We start from the raw sequence: 19,076 nt of genomic DNA on the forward strand, positions 1-19,076 counted from the left end.
AATTGCACATATGACAGAATTGCACATCAGTATTAGGTTAGGTCAGTATTGCGCCGGGATAACGTGACGATCTCCGGGTAAGACGACTGTTCTCCGCAGTTTCATGAGTTCCTCCTTTGTGGAAACGCGGTACGGCGCCGGCCGGGGGGCGGGGCCGGAGCCGGGGGGCGGAGCCGGAGCCGGGGGGCGGGGCCGGAGCCGGGGGGCGGGGCCGGAGCCGGGGGGCGGGGCCGGGGGACTCAGAGCCAAGACACATCGCAACGACACGACGAAAACACTCAATCCAGCCGAATAAAGTCAAAACAAGTTAATTTAAAGCGATTCCAGTGCGTGTCCCGATCGTTGGTGAAGTTCCTCTTTCATATAAACGTGTATATAAACGTTTACCGACGACACGCCGTACTTTAGCGCGGCCGGAGGGCGCGGGGAGGGGCTGGTGGGCTCGCTCGGAGCTAGCTCACGTCACAACAACACAACGAAAAACGCTCAAATCCAGCCGAAAAAAGTCAAAAACAGTTGAATTAAAAAACTATTCCAGCGCGTGTCCCTATCGTACAGTAAAATAGAAAAAATATACTAACTATATTTACAAAATATAGGAGATAAAGCACAATAAGTGTGAGAAAGAAGAGAGAGCGTTTACACCGGGCTGCCAGCTGTACCAGCGCCTTATGACGATTATTATCATCATCATTATTATTATTATTGTTGTTGCTGTTGTTGTTGTTGTTGTTGTTGTTGTTGTTGTTACCTCGTGAATGCTTGAAACAGGAACAATAATATCCCACTTCGTACAAATAACACCACCTCAACAGCTCGCCACACACATCTCCCGCCCACAGTCCAGTTCTGCTCTCTGATTGGCTGCCAGGGAGTGGGCGTGCCGATAAACAAGAGCATCGCGCGCTCTGATTGGCCCCCGCCGCCGTCTCTCGGGCTGTTGCCTGGTGACGCGCTTGCAGCTTGTCAAACGCACGAGCCAGATCCTGGTGCAATGAGCATCTCCTCCTCCGCTGCTGGTGGGTGGATACACGGGCCCCACTTCCACCATTTATGCCCCAAAACTGACGCGTTCTCCCGGTACCGGAGGAAGAGCTGCGAGCGGCACGTGCGGTACATGTTTGTCTTACACTTGAAAGGTAAATCTTGTCATTTTCCCTCTGCAAATTAATGTTTTTTTGTTCAGATCAATTAGAAAAACTAGTTCTTGTCGCTGACTGGCCCCTGACAAAGCTGTTCACATGATCTGATCTGCTCGTCATGTTGAATAAGAAGTAAACTTGTGTGATTTATTCTGCTTGTGCGTTGGGAAAATGGGCGGGACAGTGATTGATGTGTCTGGCGTAGCTTACTTTATATCCACACTACACAATATATATGTGTCAAGGCGATGGTGATGTATGTATTACAGTTTGTTTCTGATGTTAACTTAAATGACTCAAGCATGTATGGATATTTACCACTTATTGACAGGCTGTTTTGAAGTTTAAAGCTACTGCAAAGGTTTGAATTAAAAAACACATGCATAACTAAAGAAATAAATAAACACAAGGACTAAAAGGATCAACAATTGCGATGACCTTGTGAGCTAAAGTGTTTTGTTTTAAAGAAGTACTTTCCACCTGTGCACAGTAGTTTGTGCAGAGCATTGATGACATGAAGAGGTTTTTAAAGGTCTGTAAAGCTGTTGTGAATTCCTCAGGCTCAGGCCATTACCACGCATGAGTCATTCTGTTCACACACAGACAAAATATAAGATCCACAGCAGTGCATTCCTGATCATGTCCTGTAGATGCAGCCTTGAGGAGGAGATGGCTAAAAGCACCTCTCCGGGTTACGAGAGGCGAGACCAGCTCTAATGGAACTGCTTTTTGTTTAGATCAGAACCACAATCACTTGGGGTTCAGTCTTTACTTGTTAGACATTTGAACCTGGCTTGGTTCTGTTTACGTTCTATATTTGATTTATTCTTGGTTTTCAACCTTGTTTCAGCCTGATTTAGTCTTGTTCCACTGCTCCTGGTTTCATCCTGTTTAGTCACTGTTTAGTCATATTTAGACCTGTTTAATCCTGGCTTAGTTTTTGTCTGTTTTACCTGAGTCTAACAGCCTTGCTATCTTTGTCAAACAGAATACAGTTGGTCATATATTGCGAGTGATTTTCCCAACCCAGATCCCGTGTCTTCTTCACATTGTGCCTAAGTCGTCCTTTTAGTGGGTTTAAAATAGTGTGATACTCAGTTAATGTCCTTTATCTGCCACTGAGAGGTAAATAAAGCCAGTTGTTTCTTCTGAGCCTTCACGTGTCTCTGTGATTGGTTAAATCCACCTGTCACTCACCGATGGGAGGAGTCTGTGGGGGAAAGTGTGTTTGGTTTGAATGTGTTTGACTGTAAAGCTGCATCAAACAGAAACACGGTGACTCACAGTAAGAGGATGAAAATAGCGTTGTCTCAGGATCAGATCACGATGAGTTCTGATATATGACATATGACAATAAAGGATTATCATATCTGATATTGTGATATTGTGATATTGTGATATCTGATATTGTGATATTGTGATATTGTGATATTGTGATATCTGATATTGTGATATCTGATATTGTGATATCTGATATTGTGATATTGTGATATCTGATATTGTGATATCTGATATTGTGATATTGTGATATTGTGATATCTGATATTGTGATATTGTGATATCTGATATTGTGATATCTGATATTGTGATATCTGATATTGTGATATTGTGATATCTGATATTGTGATATCTGATATTGTGATATTGTGTTATTGTGATATCTGATATTGTGATATTGTGATATTGTGATATCTGATATTGTGATATTGTGATATCTGATATTGTGATATCTGATATTGTGATATCTGATATTGTGATATTGTGATATCTGATATTGTGATATCTGATATCTGATATTGTGATATCTGATATTGTGATATTGTGATATCTGATATTGTGATATTGTGATATCTGATATTGTGATATTGTGATATCTGATATTGTGGCGGCGTGGCTCTGTTTAAGTGGCTGGACCTGTGTGGATGAGTAATTACATGGTGGTTACAGTGTGCGCCCGGTTTATTTTGGTCCTGAGCTTTTCGCATGCTGATGAGTTGTTCTTGTGCCCACTGCATTGTAGGAGACGGCTCTGTGTGTGTAGGCTCGTCCTGCAGCCGTCCCCTGCAGGACGAGATGAAATGGAGACGAGTAGGCTCGTCCTGCAGCCGTCCCCTGCTCGTCCTGCAGCCGTCCCCTGCAGGACGAGATGAAATGGAGACGTGTAGGCTCGTCCTGGAGCCGTCCCCTGCAGGACGAGATGAAATGGAGACGAGTAGGCTCGTCCTGCAGCCGTCCCCTGCAGGACGAGATGAAATGGAGACGAGTAGGCTCGTCCTGCAGCCGTCCCCTGCAGGACGAGATGAAATGGAGACGTGTAGGCTCGTCCTGCAGCCGTCCCTTGCAGGACGAGATGAAATGGAGACGTGTAGGCTCGTCCTGCAGCCGTCCCCTGCAGGACGAGATGAAATGGAGACACTAGTACTCGCAGTGACGTCCACCAGAGAATACAAGGATACTTTTGAATGTGTTTATGTAAACAAGATACTTCTAACACTGTGAGGTCAATACAGCATCAGCACATTTCATTTAACTGTAAGAGTAACTGTAAGAGTAACTGTAGGAGTAACTGTAGGAGTAACTGTAAGACTAACTGTAGGAGTAACTGTAGGAGTAACTGTAAGACTAACTGTAGGAGTAACTGTAGGAGTAACTGTGTGGACTGAATCTATGATTTTGAAGTTAATGTATTTGAAAGGACAACATTTTCTAAAATTAGACATAAAAAGTTCAAAAAACTAAATAATATCAAATATTCAGATATTTAAAATTGCCGACATTAAGCTTTTGTCACTTGTAGAGTTACTCACAGCACAGTACAGTGCAGTACAGTACAGTACAGTACAGTACAGTACAGTGCAGTACAGTGCAGTACAGTGCAGTGCAGTACAGTGCAGTGCAGTGTTGTGTAGTGCAGTGCAGTGGACTACAGTGCAGTACAGTGCAGTACAGTACAGTACAGTACAGTACAGTACAGTGCAGTACAGTACAGTACAGTGCAGTACAGTGCAGTGCAGTGTTGTGTAGTGCAGTGCAGTGGACTACAGTGCAGTACAGTGCAGTACAGTACAGTACAGTACAGTGCAGTGCAGTGCAGTGCAGTACAGTACAGTACAGTACAGTGCAGTGCAGTGCAGTGCAGTGCAGTGCAGTGCAGTGCAGTGCAGTGCAGTGCAGTACAGTACAGTACAGTACAGTGCAGTACAGTGCAGTGCAGTGTTGTGTAGTGCAGTGCAGTGGACTACAGTGCAGTACAGTGCAGTACAGTACAGTACAGTACAGTGCAGTGCAGTGCAGTGCAGTACAGTACAGTACAGTACAGTGCAGTGCAGTGCAGTGCAGTGCAGTGCAGTGCAGTACAGTACAGTACAGTACAGTACAGTACAGTACAGTACAGTACAGTACAGTACAGTGCAGTGCAGTGCAGTGCAGTGCAGTGCAGTACAGTACAGTACAGTGCAGTGCAGTGCAGTGCAGTGCAGTGCAGTGCAGTGCAGTACAGTACAGTACAGTACAGTACACACTCAATAAAATATGACTCAAGTAAAAGTACTGTATAGTGTACAAGTATAAGTTCTTTAAAAAGTAAATAGAGTTTTTTCTTGTGGTTAATGTCACGTGAACAGGTCTTTTATGTGGATCCTTCATGTGTTGTTCAGGTGGAGCGGCTGAAGAGCGTCTGAGCTGAATAACATGGCCCAGAGCCAGCACTGGCCTCTGGAGTGGACAGCTGCCCCACTGCGTCCTGCAGTCCTCTGTCTCTGTCTCACCATGAAGCGTCCACTGTCTCACCATGAAGCGTCCACTGTCTCACCATGAAGCGTCCTCTGTCTCACCATGAAGCGTCCACTGTCTCACCATGAAGCGTCCACTGTCTCACCATGAAGCGTCCACTGCACAGACTTTGATTTCATGAAGATCCCTGACATTGGTGATGTAATGAATAAATTTGAAGTCCTTGGAATCGTGGGTGAAGGTAAGTGTCTGAGGTGCTTACTGCTTTATGCTTTTGTCCTGTTGTTTGTCGGGGCGCACCCAACCATACTGGGATTGGATCAGTGCAGATACTGAAAATAGTGCTGGATTACGTATCGGTTCCAAGATATTGATTCAGACAATATTCTGTTTTGGTCAGTAAATTGTTGTAAAAAGACTACTTATGTCGCATAATGATTAAATGTATTTTACAGAGCCATATTTTCTGTCTCTGCCTTGTTTTGGTCGATAACGAGGATCGACAGATAGATATTAAGCCAAAGTATCGATATCGCTGGATTGATGCGTCACTAGTTTATTCGTTTGTCCTGGTTTATATGTGACAGACCCATTTTAAATCTAGTCTGGTTTTGCTTTGTTGTAATAATAATATATTTCAGAGCGGGGTACACAGTATTTAGTCTGTTCTACAGCTGATCTCTAGTGTTCAGCCTGAACTAACAGACTCACACGCCGTATCCAGTAAGTAATCGGTTGATTGTTGTGCCCACTTGGACCGCGCAGAAAGGTCAATAAAAGCCTTGTATGTCCAAAGTAAAAGTAGGTGGCCTGGTTTGGCAGTAATGTAAGCACAGCACAAGGTGGGCTGCTGTGATTGGCTTAAACAGCTGCTGCTACGTCTAAAAACACTGATTTTGCAGTTAAATCCTGTCTCAAAAGCTTGTCACGCCTCCTCGTTTTCCGCGAGTCATTTGGTTGATAGAAAGTGCCCTCAGGTAAGGCCACCCACTAGTCCCAGCTCTGCACCTCTTCTCTCGCCTTCAGTGGCTTTACACTGGGCACAGAACACGTCCAGGAAGTCTCTAGTTTGAGCGGCTGTCCATAGAAAGCAGTCAGCTCTTTTAGAATGCCTCTAAAAGTGCTCCAAGTGTTCCAGTCCAGGGCTGCTTCCTTCTAGGACTGTGAAAATATTCCAATGTATGATCAGGATTTCTATTATTATTCTATTCAACAACAAAAAAGCTGTAATCCAATAATTGTGAACAGTATTACCTTCTGTTCAGAATGAAATGTGTTTCGTTCTCGTTCTGTCAAAACACTTTTATAAAGAGTGTCACAGTGCTCGGTCTATACTGTCTCTGCAGGTTCTCTTTGACCAATGAGAAGAAATCGTTTGAAATGAGAATGAAAGTGATTTAAATAATGAGACATCATCATTTTTCCTATAATCAGCAGAAGAGATTTCCCACATCTGGTCGGGACATAAAACTCAGATGAAGTAGAAATGTATAAGCTATAACAATAAAAGGATAATGATGGTAACCGATACAGAAAGAAGAATTAAAAAATAGATTAAGCTTTGTTTATATAAATTGGTTATTAATAATAAGCTCTGATTTGTCCTCATGGTTGTGCAGCGAGGGGACAGTGTGGGACCTTCTCATACGTTCATCCTACAGTTCACATCTGTAAAGATGCAGTGTCATTATTCCAGTTGGTAATAATGATACAAAACATAATGCATGACATAAGAGTCAGATTATTGATGGTTTCCTGATCATTGGAATCATTTCCATCTCAGACTCACTGTATATGAAGTAAACACATGTAACTTTGGTCTGATTTGAAATGCGTTCTCGTTTGTCCACAGAAGAATAACAAAGCTCATTTGCAAAAGCGTTACCATGGGAACACTCATGTCCTGTTCATTTAGTGAATCTGCCTAGAGGGATCACAAATGAATACAACCATTTATTGAGCATTGTCTTAATATTAATTTTCAGAGGGTATTATTCTCCCAGGAATGTGCCGAAATATAAATGTCTCAAAATGTGGACCATAACTTTAACTCCAAAAGGGCAGAAATATCACATTATAGCTTTGTTTGGGAAATTACTCGATATACCCAATATTCTAATTTGTCAAATCTACAAAATAACAATTGGAATAGTATACATTTTTCAACATATTTCCCGCCGAATCCAGAAGAAGTCAGAGAGTTTGTAGTTTTAACCAATTACAGTTTACTTCAAATATGGTTTATTTGCAAGTAAGTACAGCTCAAAGTTTAAGTTTAAGTAAACTTAAACTTAAACTTTGAGCTGTTTTATTTGTATCATAATGAGATTATTGTTTAAGCATTAGAAATAATGATTATTTACTTGTAAACTAGAACGTGTCACTGGTCTTGTTTATGGGAGATTGGAGTTGGACAAATATTCCATTTGAGTGTTTGGACTATTTAATGACTCTTTCGTGTTTGAATTTTAGTTATTACAATTCATTTCTGTAGTTTATTGAAGAATAACAGTTACAGATGTCATAACCCTGTCTTTGCTTGTCTTCAGTATGTGTTGTCTTCAGTATGTCTTCAGTATGTGTTGTCTTCAGTATGTCTTCAGTATGTGTTGTCTTCAGTATGTCTTCAGTATTTGTTGTCTTCAGTATGTGTTGTCTTCAGTATGTCTTCAGTATGTGTTGTCTTCAGTATGTGTTGTCTTCAGTATGTCTTCAGTATGTGTTGTCTTCAGTATGTGTTGTCTTCAGTATGTGTTGTCTTCAGTATGTCTTCAGTATGTGTTGTCTTCAGTATGTGTTGTCTTCAGTATTTGTTGTCTTCAGTATGTGTTGTCTTCAGTATGTGTTGTCTTCAGTATGTGTTGTCTTCAGTATGTGTTGTCTTCAGTATTTGTTGTCTTCAGTATGTGTTGTCTTCAGTATGTCTTCAGTATGTGTTGTCTTCAGTATGTGTTGTCTTCAGTATGTGTTGTCTTCAGTATGTCTTCAGTATGTGTTGTCTTCAGTATGTCTTCAGTATGTGTTGTCTTCAGTATGTCTTCAGTATTTGTTGTCTTCAGTATGTGTTGTCTTCAGTATGTCTTCAGTATGTGTTGTCTTCAGTATGTCTTCAGTATTTGTTGTCTTCAGTATGTGTTGTCTTCAGTATGTCTTCAGTATGTGTTGTCTTCAGTATGTGTTGTCTTCAGTATGTGTTGTCTTCAGTATGTCTTCAGTATGTGTTGTCTTCAGTATGTGTTGTCTTCAGTATGTGTTGTCTTCAGTATGTCTTCAGTATTTGTTGTCTTCAGTATTTGTTGTCTTCAGTATGTCTTCAGTATTTGTTGTCTTCAGTATTTGTTGTCTTCAGTATGTCTTCAGTATTTGTTGTCTTCAGTATGTGTTGTCTTCAGTATGTGTTGTCTTCAGTATTTGTTGTCTTCAGTATGTGTTGTCTTCAGTATGTCTTCAGTATTTGTTGTCTTCAGTGTTTGTTGTCTTCAGTATGTGTTGTCTTCAGTATTTGTTGTCTTCAGTATGTGTTGTCTTCAGTATGTCTTCAGTATGTGTTGTCTTCAGTATGTCTTCAGTATTTGTTGTCTTCAGTATGTGTTGTCTTCAGTATGTGTTGTCTTCAGTATGTGTTGTCTTCAGTATGTCTTCAGTATTTGTTGTCTTCAGTATGTGTTGTCTTCAGTATTTGTTGTCTTCAGTATGTGTTGTCTTCAGTATGTGTTGTCTTCAGTATGTCTTCAGTATTTGTTGTCTTCAGTATGTGTTGTCTTCAGTATGTGTTGTCTTCAGTATGTGTTGTCTTCAGTATGTGTTGTCTTCAGTATGTCTTCAGTATTTGTTGTCTTCAGTATGTGTTGTCTTCAGTATGTGTTGTCTTCAGTATGTGTTGTCTTCAGTATGTCTTCAGTATTTGTTGTCTTCAGTATGTGTTGTCTTCAGTATGTGTTGTCTTCAGTATGTGTTGTCTTCAGTATGTCTTCAGTATTTGTTGTCTTCAGTATTTGTTGTCTTCAGTATGTGTTGTCTTCAGTATGTGTTGTCTTCAGTATTTGTTGTCTTCAGTATGTGTTGTCTTCAGTATGTGTTGTCTTCAGTATGTCTTCAGTATGTGTTGTCTTCAGTATGTGTTGTCTTCAGTATTTGTTGTCTTCAGTATGTGTTGTCTTCAGTATTTGTTGTCTTCAGTATGTCTTCAGTATGTGTTGTCTTCAGTATTTGTTGTCTTCAGCATGTGTTGTCTTCAGTATTTGTTGTCTTCAGTATGTGTTGTCTTCAGTATTTGTTGTCTTCAGTATTTGTTGTCTTCAGTATTTGTTGTCTTCAGTATGTGTTGTCTTCAGTATGTCTTCAGTATTTGTTGTCTTCAGTATTTGTTGTCTTCAGTATGTGTTGTCTTCAGTATGTGTTGTCTTCAGTATGTCTTCAGTATGTGTTGTCTTCAGTATGTGTTGTCTTCAGTATTTGTTGTCTTCAGTATGTGTTGTCTTCAGTATGTGTTGTCTTCAGTATGTGTTGTCTTCAGTATTTGTTGTCTTCAGCATGTGTTGTCTTCAGTATTTGTTGTCTTCAGTATGTGTTGTCTTCAGTATGTGTTGTCTTCAGTATGTGTTGTCTTCAGTATGTCTTCAGTATGTGTTGTCTTCAGTATGTGTTGTCTTCAGTATGTGTTGTCTTCAGTATTTGTTGTCTTCAGTATGTGTTGTCTTCAGTATGTGTTGTCTTCAGTATGTCTTCAGTATGTGTTGTCTTCAGTATTTGTTGTCTTCAGCATGTGTTGTCTTCAGTATGTGTTGTCTTCAGTATGTGTTGTCTTCAGTATTTGTTGTCTTCAGTATGTGTTGTCTTCAGTATGTGTTGTCTTCAGTATGTCTTCAGTATGTGTTGTCTTCAGTATGTCTTCAGTATGTGTTGTCTTCAGTATGTCTTCACTATGTGTTGTCTTCAGTATGTGTTGTCTTCACTATGTGTTGTCTTCAGTATGTGTTGTCTTCAGTATGTGTTGTCTTCAGTATGTGTTGTCTTCAGTATGTCAAATCAAATCAAATCAATTTATTTTTGTAAGGCCCAAAATCACAACAACAGTCGCCTCTGAGGGCCACAGGGAGAAATGAATCAACAATGTCTGTGGTGGCGATGAAGTCAGACAATGTCTGTGGTGGCGAGGGACGATGTCCCAGGGTCCTCTGTCCTTAGACTCTCCTTCTCGGCCAGGAAAAACTACAAAAAAAACCTCTTTGGGAAAAAAGCGTAGAAACCTGGAGGAGTTCCAGTGAAGGAGAGATCCGACTCTCACAGACGGACAGACGGACACAAGGAGACTGGAGCTGGACCCACTCTTCAGGCAGATGAGGGACCGACTGAGTCGAGCTGGACCCACTCTTCAGGCAGAAGAGGGACCGACTGAGTCGAGCTGGACCCACTCTTCAGGCAGAAGAGGGACCGTCTGAGTCGAGCTGGACCCACTCTTCAGGCAGATGAGGGACCAACTGAGGCGAACTGGAGCCACTCTTCAGGCAGATGAGGGACCGTCTGAGTCGAGCTGGACCCACTCTTCAGGCAGAAGAGGGACCGTCTGAGTCGAGCTGGACCCACTCTTCAGGCAGAAGAGGGACCGTCTGAGTCGAGCTGGACCCACTCTTCAGGCAGATGAGGGACCGTCGGAGGCGAGCTGGACCCACTCTTCAGGCAGATGAGGGACCGACTGAGGCGAACTGGAGCCACTCTTCAGGCAGATGAGGGACCGTCCACACAGGGCAGAGACCACTTCACCAGGGGAGGGGCATCTGGGTCCACAGGTCCTCAGGAGTGAGAGAAAGAAAAGAAGGCGGTGAACAGTTTGCAAGTGGAATCAAAAAATAAATATTGTTTGATAGCATAAGTAGTCAGAAGAAGAAGAGGATAGTGCTCAAGCTTTCATACTTCCCCCAGCACAGTTACTCCTAGGGCAGCGTAGCTGAAGCTGTGGGTTTATCTTTCTGTTCCTAACTACTCTGACCATAAGCGATTTCGAAGAGGAACGTTTTAAGCCTGGACTTAAATGAAGAGACTGTGTCAGCATATTTAACATGGGTCGGGAGCTGATTCCATAACACAGGAGCTTGGTAGCTAAACGCTCTACCTCCTACAGTACTTTTAGAGACTCTTGGCACCACCAGAAGGCCAGCATTCTGGGAGCGAAGAGCTCTGTTTGGATGATATGGTTCTATAGCATCCTTGAGGTAGGATGGGGCCATGTCATTTATGGCTTTGTAGGTCAAGAGTAGAATTTTAAATTTGATTCTGGACTCGACGGGGAGCCAGTGAAGAGACTTCAGCACCGGCGTAATGTGCTCTCTTCTTTTTGTTCCTGTTGTAATCTTGCTGCTGCATTTTGAACCAGTTGAAAGCTTTTTATGGAGCTTTTAGGACACGCTGCAAGCAGGAGTTACAGTAGTCTAATCTAGTCGTTACAAATGCATGGATAAGTTTTTCAGCATCACTTTTAGGCCGGATTCTTCTGATTTTGGCTCTTGTTGTGCAAATGGAAATAGGCTGTTTTACAAGCTTGATTTATATGAGCTTTAAATGAGAGCTCCTGGTCAAATAAGACTCTGAGGTTTCTTACAGTAGAACTGGAGGCTACACTGACATTGTCCAGTGTGACTATCTGCTCAGATAGAGAGTCTCGTAGATGCTTAGGGCCAAGCACAATGACCTCGGTTTTTTCAGGGTTAAGAAGCAGGTAGTTTAGTGTCATCCAGGTTTTTATCTCCTTCACACAAGTACTAAGTCTGTCTACTTGATCGCTCTGATCAGGTTTCATTGATAAATACAGCTGAGTGTCGTCTGCAGAGCAGTGGAAGTTAATGTCATGTGACCTGATAATGTTGCCTAATGGTAGCATATAAAGAGTAAACAGAATTGGACCGAGTACCGAACCCTGTGGCACACCGTAAATTACTTTAAAGCTTGGTGAGGAGCTCTGGTTTACATTAACAAATTGGAACCTATCAGATAGATAGGATTTAAACCAGCTGAGGGCTGTTCCTCCAACACCTACATCACATTCTAACCTCTGCAGTAGAATGTTGTGGTCAATGGTGTCAAACGCTGCGCTGAGGTCCAACAGAACCAGGATTGAGACCAGTCCATCGTCAGCGGCTAATAACAAATCATTTGTGACTTTAACTAGTGCAGTTTCAGTGCTGTGGTGGGCTCTGAACCCTGACTGGAAAACTTCAAATAAGTTATTGTCCTGCAGGTGGCGACAAAGCTGTTTTACTACAACTTTTTCAAGGATTTTAGTATGTGTTGTCTTCAGTATGTCTTCAGTATTTGTTGTCTTCAGTATGTGTTGTCTTCAGTATGTGTTGTCTTCAGTATGTGTTGTCTTCAGTATTTGTTGTCTTCAGTATGTGTTGTCTTCAGTATGTGTTGTCTTCAGTATGTGTTGTCTTCAGTATGTGTTGTCTTCAGTATGTGTTGTCTTCAGTATGTCTTCAGTATGTGTTGTCTTCAGTATGTCTTCAGTATGTGTTGTCTTCAGTATGTGTTGTCTTCAGTATGTCTTCAGTATTTGTTGTCTTCAGTATGTGTTGTCTTCAGTATGTGTTGTCTTCAGTATGTGTTGTCTTCAGTATGTGTTGTCTTCAGTATGTGTTGTCTTCAGTATGTGTTGTCTTCAGTATGTCTTCAGTATGTGTTGTCTTCAGTATGTCTTCAGTATGTGTTGTCTTCAGTATGTGTTGTCTTCAGTATGTCTTCAGTATGTGTTGTCTTCAGTATGTGTTGTCTTCAGTATGTGTTGTCTTCAGTATGTCTTCAGTATTTGTTGTCTTCAGTATTTGTTGTCTTCAGTATGTCTTCAGTATTTGTTGTCTTCAGTATGTGTTGTCTTCAGTATGTCTTCAGTATTTGTTGTCTTCAGTATTTGTTGTCTTCAGTATGTGTTGTCTTCAGTATGTGTTGTCTTCAGTATGTGTTGTCTTCAGTATGTCTTCAGTATGTGTTGTCTTCAGTATGTCTTCAGTATGTGTTGTCTTCAGTATGTCTTCAGTATGTGTTGTCTTCAGTATGTGTTGTCTTCAGTATTTGTTGTCTTCAGTATGTGTTGTCTTCAGTATGTGTTGTCTTCAGTATGTGTTGTCTTCAGTATGTGTTGTCTTCAGTATGTCTTCAGTATGTGTTGTCTTCAGTATGTGTTGTCTTCAGTATTTGTTGTCTTCAGTATGTGTTGTCTTCAGTATGTGTTGTCTTCAGTATGTGTTGTCTTCAGTATGTCTTCAGTATGTGTTGTCTTCAGTATGTGTTGTCTTCAGTATGTGTTGTCTTCAGTATGTGTTGTCTTCAGTATGTCTTCAGTATGTGTTGTCTTCAGTATGTGTTGTCTTCAGTATTTGTTGTCTTCAGTATGTGTTGTCTTCAGTATGTGTTGTCTTCAGTATGTCTTCAGTATGTGTTGTCTTCAGTATGTCTTCAGTATGTGTTGTCTTCAGTATGTCTTCAGTATGTGTTGTCTTCAGTATGTCTTCAGTATGTGTTGTCTTCAGTATGTGTTGTCTTCAGTATGTGTTGTCTTCAGTATGTCTTCAGTATGTGTTGTCTTCAGTATGTGTTGTCTTCAGTATGTGTTGTCTTCAGTATGTGTTGTCTTCAGTATGTGTTGTCTTCAGTATGTGTTGTCTCTTTCACGAGACAGCTCTGTCCCCCATAAAGAAGAGCTGAAGTCTGTCCTCGGGGACACGTGTGTGACTGCCTCGCCCGATAACATCAACCCCACTGTAGCCTGCCATCTCCAGCGGCCTACTTTCTGAGCCTCCGTCCTTTCAGGGGGACGGACCATGTTCTGATCTTGTCTGGTACGATGTGGATCCACCACATCGGGCTCTTGCTCCTGGTTCATTCATGAGTAAAGGTCAAATACTAAAGGTCCAATACTGTCGTTCATCATCATGCTCAAACTTCACAGCTGTTACTTTTTAATGCAGCTTTTAAGTCGAGTCTCCTCCTTTGACTTACACTTTCATACATATTCATGACACGATGGTCTGTGCCATATCTCATTCTCAGCATTTCATTTTCTGCTTTTTGTAGGTGCCTATGGTGTTGTTTTGAAGTGCCGACACAAGGTAAGCACTTTTTATAAACCTTATTTTTTAATTTATCATCTTTAAGGGATATTTTGAGTCCCTGTAACTCAGTATGTGCACTATGTCACCAAAAACCTACAAAGATGGATACAAACAGGATCATGTCATTTAGACCAGTTGACGTTTGACTATTTGTATATGATATTGTGTATTTATATGTGCGATATCTCGGTCCCAGTGTTGGTGTTGGAAGGAGTTGAAGGATTGTTTGCACCAGTATTTGACGGGGCACCAGTATGGGACGGGGCACCAGTATTTGACGGGGCACCAGTATGTGACGGGGCACCAGTATTTGACGGGGCACCAGTATGTGACGGGGCACCAGTATGTGACGGGGCACCAGTATTTGACGGGGCACCAGTATTTTACGGGGGACCAGTATTTGACGGGGAACCAGTATTTTACGGGGGACCAGTATTTGACGGGGGACCAGTCCGTGTGCCATGTGTCATTCCCAGTTTGTCCTCGTGCTTCAGATTTGTCTGCAAAACGAGTAATTGGGCCAAATGTTTGTGTATTTTATTTCCCAGAGTAATACATTTTGTCAATATTTTTACTAAAGTGAAAAGTACATTTGGGATATTTACTTGAATGTAAGCTGGACTTGTTGATATTGAATTTGGAACGTAAAGATCTTACAAAAACTCAAAAATTGGACCATGTGTTAAATACTACGTGCTCAAAAGAGAGTAATCGCACCAGCGTGAAGGAGGGAGGACAATTCAATGGATTCTCAATGTTTTTCCATTTCAAAGAAAGATGAACTAAAAGCTTCTCCTTAACTCAACTATCCACCAAGAGTACACAATATATCCCTAAATAAAGTTTTACAAAGAGTCCCTCCAAACTTGCCTCTTTTGTTCCTGGTGCTGAAGTGCATTGCCTTAAGTGGCGCCTCCAAACTGCTTCTAATTGGTTCTGTCCCTTTGTCTCCTCGGAGCTTTATCAGAGAGATGGATGTGCTTTGAGTCAACGCTGAGTTCCTCTTTTAAGCCCTCCGTCCTAATCATCTTCTGCTCTTCCCATTCCATAAGCTGCTGTTCAAATAAAAGCAAGCTTATTTTACCAATTAAATTTCCAGTGCGAGGAGATAATTAATAATAGCCGAGGACAATACACGGCAGACAAGAGCACTCTGCGGTAATGTCTCAGTCATCTTCAGCCCTTTTAGGGAAGAGGATGTGCCAGCTATTGACAGGCATCCAGCTTGAAGAAAAGACTAACTACCACCTACATCAGGGGCAGCAAGCAAAGACCTTCCACTCTACTATTTTGGATGTTTCTAATGTTAACTTAAGCGGTCGGATTGTAAAAGAACGCCAAGAAGCACAGCCTATAATTACCAACCTTTTATTATTCAAACGGATTGATCTCAGGCCTAAACAGCTGCATGAGTCTGTGCCACTATTCTCACAGCAGATGCAGTGCTACATTCATGATTGTGGTTTGAATGCATGAATTATGAATGATAAATGTGTATCTATGGGCGAGGCGGTGTAAGGAAGCTGGAAGTGAAGGAGATGTCACGTCATGTTTGTTATTCAGGACTGTCTTTCTTGTCTAATGAGCGCAGCCATTGTTCAGCAAATTGATCTTTGAATCGCTTCATTCAGATGCTTTTGAGGCTTGACTCAGAGAAATCAATAGCAGCAAATAAGGGAAGCAAAAGCTTATCGGTCTGTATTAGAGAATGAGTCCTGCGTTAACATGAAAATGCACCTTTATTTTGCCTGTTCAAAAGTGATTCTTCATGTCTACTGCTGTTGTTAGTTTGATCTTTGCATACAGAAGTTTGAATCTGAAAACGGTTTTAAAAGTTACATTTAGATAGAAATTGTATCCATCACTTCCACTTTAGTCTTGGTTTTGATCCCAAAAATAGCTCGAGTTCATTGCATTTTCACTTTTCGCAGCTTGTTATACCCCACACCTGTGTTTTCCCAATGTTTTCCGTGTCAGTAGAAATAAACAGAGCGAACAGTTTTCCAGATGCGTCTTTTGTTGGATAAATACCAAACAGAACAGAAAAGAAGAAATAAATCCTGGCTCTGTGGCATTTTGACAATGTAACTTTTTATTTATTTGATTCAACCTTTTCTATATTGATTCCACAGAGTGTTATAATTATACAGATATGATATAAATGTTACAGGTCATGTTCAAATGTCTGATATAACATTTACAATACCACATTTTGAATACTAAATGAAAGTGATTCTACATTGACTTGATTTGTTGCTGTATCACATTGAAAAAGCTTGTTTCCTCTTTACGACTCCAGCTGCAAGTTTAGGAGACATTTTGAGGACTTTGTTATAAAATATTTTGGCCACGCTCCTAATTTAGCCTCTTCCTGAAACCCATGGATTTGAATACTGTGCACTTTGGGCTTGATGGATGCAGCTTTCCATACCATATCTATCAGGGCTTTTAGGGGCCGTGAGGGCCGGTGAGGGCCAGTGAGGGCCAGTGAGGGCCGGTGAGAGGGCCGGTGAGAGGGCCGGTGAGAGGGCCGGTGAGAGGGCCGGTTAGGTCCGGAGAGGGCCGGTGAGGGGGGCCAGTGAGGGTCGGTGAGGGCCGGTGAGGTCTGGAGAGGGCCGGTGAGAGGACCGGTGAGGGCCGGAGAGGGCCGGAGAGGGCCGGAGAGGGCCGGAGAGCGTTGTGTGAAGGTCTTTTCTATCGGGCTGATTTCAGAGCTGTTGCATAAGAGCCGTACATAAAGAATGCCCGGCGCCTGTTCAGAGCCGAGGTTCGATGCTGTACTTACGGAGGGAAGAGAAGGACCTCAGAAAATGGCTGCTTCTGCCAAGTCCCAGCTGCTCCCGAACATGCTCATTTCACTCACGTCACGCCCCTTAAATTCAGTTGATACAATATGTGTATTTAACAGTAGTAATTAGATCGCACAAAGACCTGGGAAGATAGGAAGCACAGAAATAGACAAGAGTTCATTCAACTGTTTCCTCTCAAAATGTCTTTTGGGGGAGGTTTAAATAGCTGCAGATTCTGTATGATATGTCTATGTCCTAAAAGGACAGCTGCAGGACCACAGCTTTTGTCCAGTTGAGATATTAATAGGAAAGAACTGTCATTCTGTTCAGTTCATATGTTTGTGACTATATTAGGACCAGCTGTAGAGTCACATGGGTCATTGACCATCTCAGCTGCTCCGGTGGCGTTGGACAATCACTGGAGAGAAAGACTAAAACCCAATGGCATCTTTTATTCACTACCAGATATTATAAGAAGTTAACTTACAATTTGCATAATTGAGATAACTGATCAGAGGGAAGTGAAAGACTTTTGCCCCCAACAAAACAGCTGCAGCTGAGCCTGAGCAGACCCCATTGACCTTTGACCTTGGACTGACCTTGGACCTTTTTCATCGAGAGCGATATTCAGTGAAATCAATCCAACTTGACCCATAACATTAAAAGTCTAAAATTGTGCGGGTTACGCCTTTTCTCTCAAGAAGTTCTGTTTTCAACAAATGATTAAAATATTAGGGACATTTCAGGATTCATGGATAATCCTTTGCCTATATATATATATATATATATATATATATATATATATATATATATATATATATATATATATATATTAGGGCTGGGCAACGATTACATTTTTTAATCGCGATTAATCGCATTATTTCCCTGATTAATCACAATTAATCACATTTATACATGCAAAATTCAAAATGAATTCAAAAGAAGTGTAAAGTGCATCAGCATTTTTATTCAGTAGCAAATATGAAGTATTCACTTCAAAGGGAACGTCAGAAACATTGTAATGTCATGAAACATTAGACACTCAACAAAACACATTTTAGGAGCAGCAGAAGCAGTAAACACTTCAGTTCAGTTTGTACTTTCTTGAACTTCACACAAAAAGAACATTAGTTGTGAAAAAAAACACTAAACCAGTTCAAATAAATACATTGTGTGCATTTTAACTTAAACAATGTTAAAAACACAAAACTAAAGCTTGTTGCCACTGCCAGGGCATCGAAAAGAACCAGCATGTGCAGCACAACTCCTCCACTGAGCATGTGCAGGACGACTCGCCTCCACTGAGCATGTGCAGCACAACTCCTCCACTGAGCATGTGCAGGACGACTCCTCCACTGAGCATGTGCAGGACGACTCGCCTCCACTGAGCATGTGCAGGACGACTCTCCTCCACTGAGCATGTGCAGGACGACTCCTCCACTGAGCATGTGCAGGACGACTCTCCTCCACTGAGCATGTGCAGGACGACTCCTCCACTGAGCATGTGCAGGACGACTCTCCTCCTCTGAGCATGTGCAGGACGACTCTCCTCCACTGAGCATGTGCAGGACGACTCTCCTCCACTGAGCATGTGCAGCACAACTCCTCCACTGAGCATGTGCAGGACGACTCGCCTCCACTGAGCATGTGCAGGACGACTCTCCTCCACTGAGCATGTGCAGGACGACTCTCCTCCACTGAGCATGTGCAGGACGACTCTCCTCCACTGAGCATGTGCAGCACAACTCCTCCACTGAGCATGTGCAGGACGACTCTCCTCCACTGAGCATGTGCAGGACGACTCTCCTCCACTGAGCATGTGCAGGACGACTCGCCTCCACTGAGCATGTGCAGGACGACTCGCCTCCACTGAGCATGTGCAGGACGACTCGCCTCCACTGAGCATGTGCAGGACGACTCGCCTCCACTGAGCATGTGCAGGACGACTCGCCTCCACTGAGCATGTGCAGGACGACTCGCCTCCACTGAGCATGTGCAGGACGACTCTGACGCACGTCTGCTGCTGAGTTACAGACATGAGTCCGGCTCGTCGAGAACACGCGTCCGGTGCGTTTGTCTTTCTAATGTTCACGCGCTCAAATTCTGCATCGGGCGCGATTCGTCCGCAGCGCTCTGAACGTTTTATTTATTTATTAATAAATATATATTTAATTATATACCGCACATTGAAGGCAAATGCACAACACAACACTGTGGAAAACCACCGTAATTAACTTAACTAACTGATATAAAATGATAAAAATATAAATATTGAAAACAAAACAAAAAGTGTAATGTCAAACACAACT

General features: G+C 42.1%; 1 protein-coding gene across 3 annotated transcripts in view; it reads left to right on the forward strand.

The window, feature by feature from the left end:
* Positions 1 to 5,006: 5,006 nt before the first annotated feature.
* LOC140353352 (cyclin-dependent kinase-like 5) overlaps positions 5,007 to 19,076 on the forward strand; it is a 70,627-nt gene continuing 56,557 nt past the window's right edge. For all 3 annotated transcript variants that reach the window (XM_072437867.1, XM_072437869.1, XM_072437868.1), the window contains exons 1-2: positions 5,007 to 5,115; positions 13,941 to 13,975. In XM_072437867.1, the coding sequence (XP_072293968.1) occupies positions 5,052 to 5,115; positions 13,941 to 13,975 (99 nt within the window). In that variant the 5' untranslated portion in view covers positions 5,007 to 5,051. The remainder of the gene's footprint in view (positions 5,116 to 13,940; positions 13,976 to 19,076) is intronic.

Source organism: Eucyclogobius newberryi, unplaced genomic scaffold (assembly GCF_026437365.1).
Source record: "Eucyclogobius newberryi isolate DKJ021-1_F unplaced genomic scaffold, fEucNew1.0.hap1 SCAF_9, whole genome shotgun sequence".
NCBI lineage: Eukaryota > Metazoa > Chordata > Actinopteri > Gobiiformes > Gobiidae > Eucyclogobius > Eucyclogobius newberryi.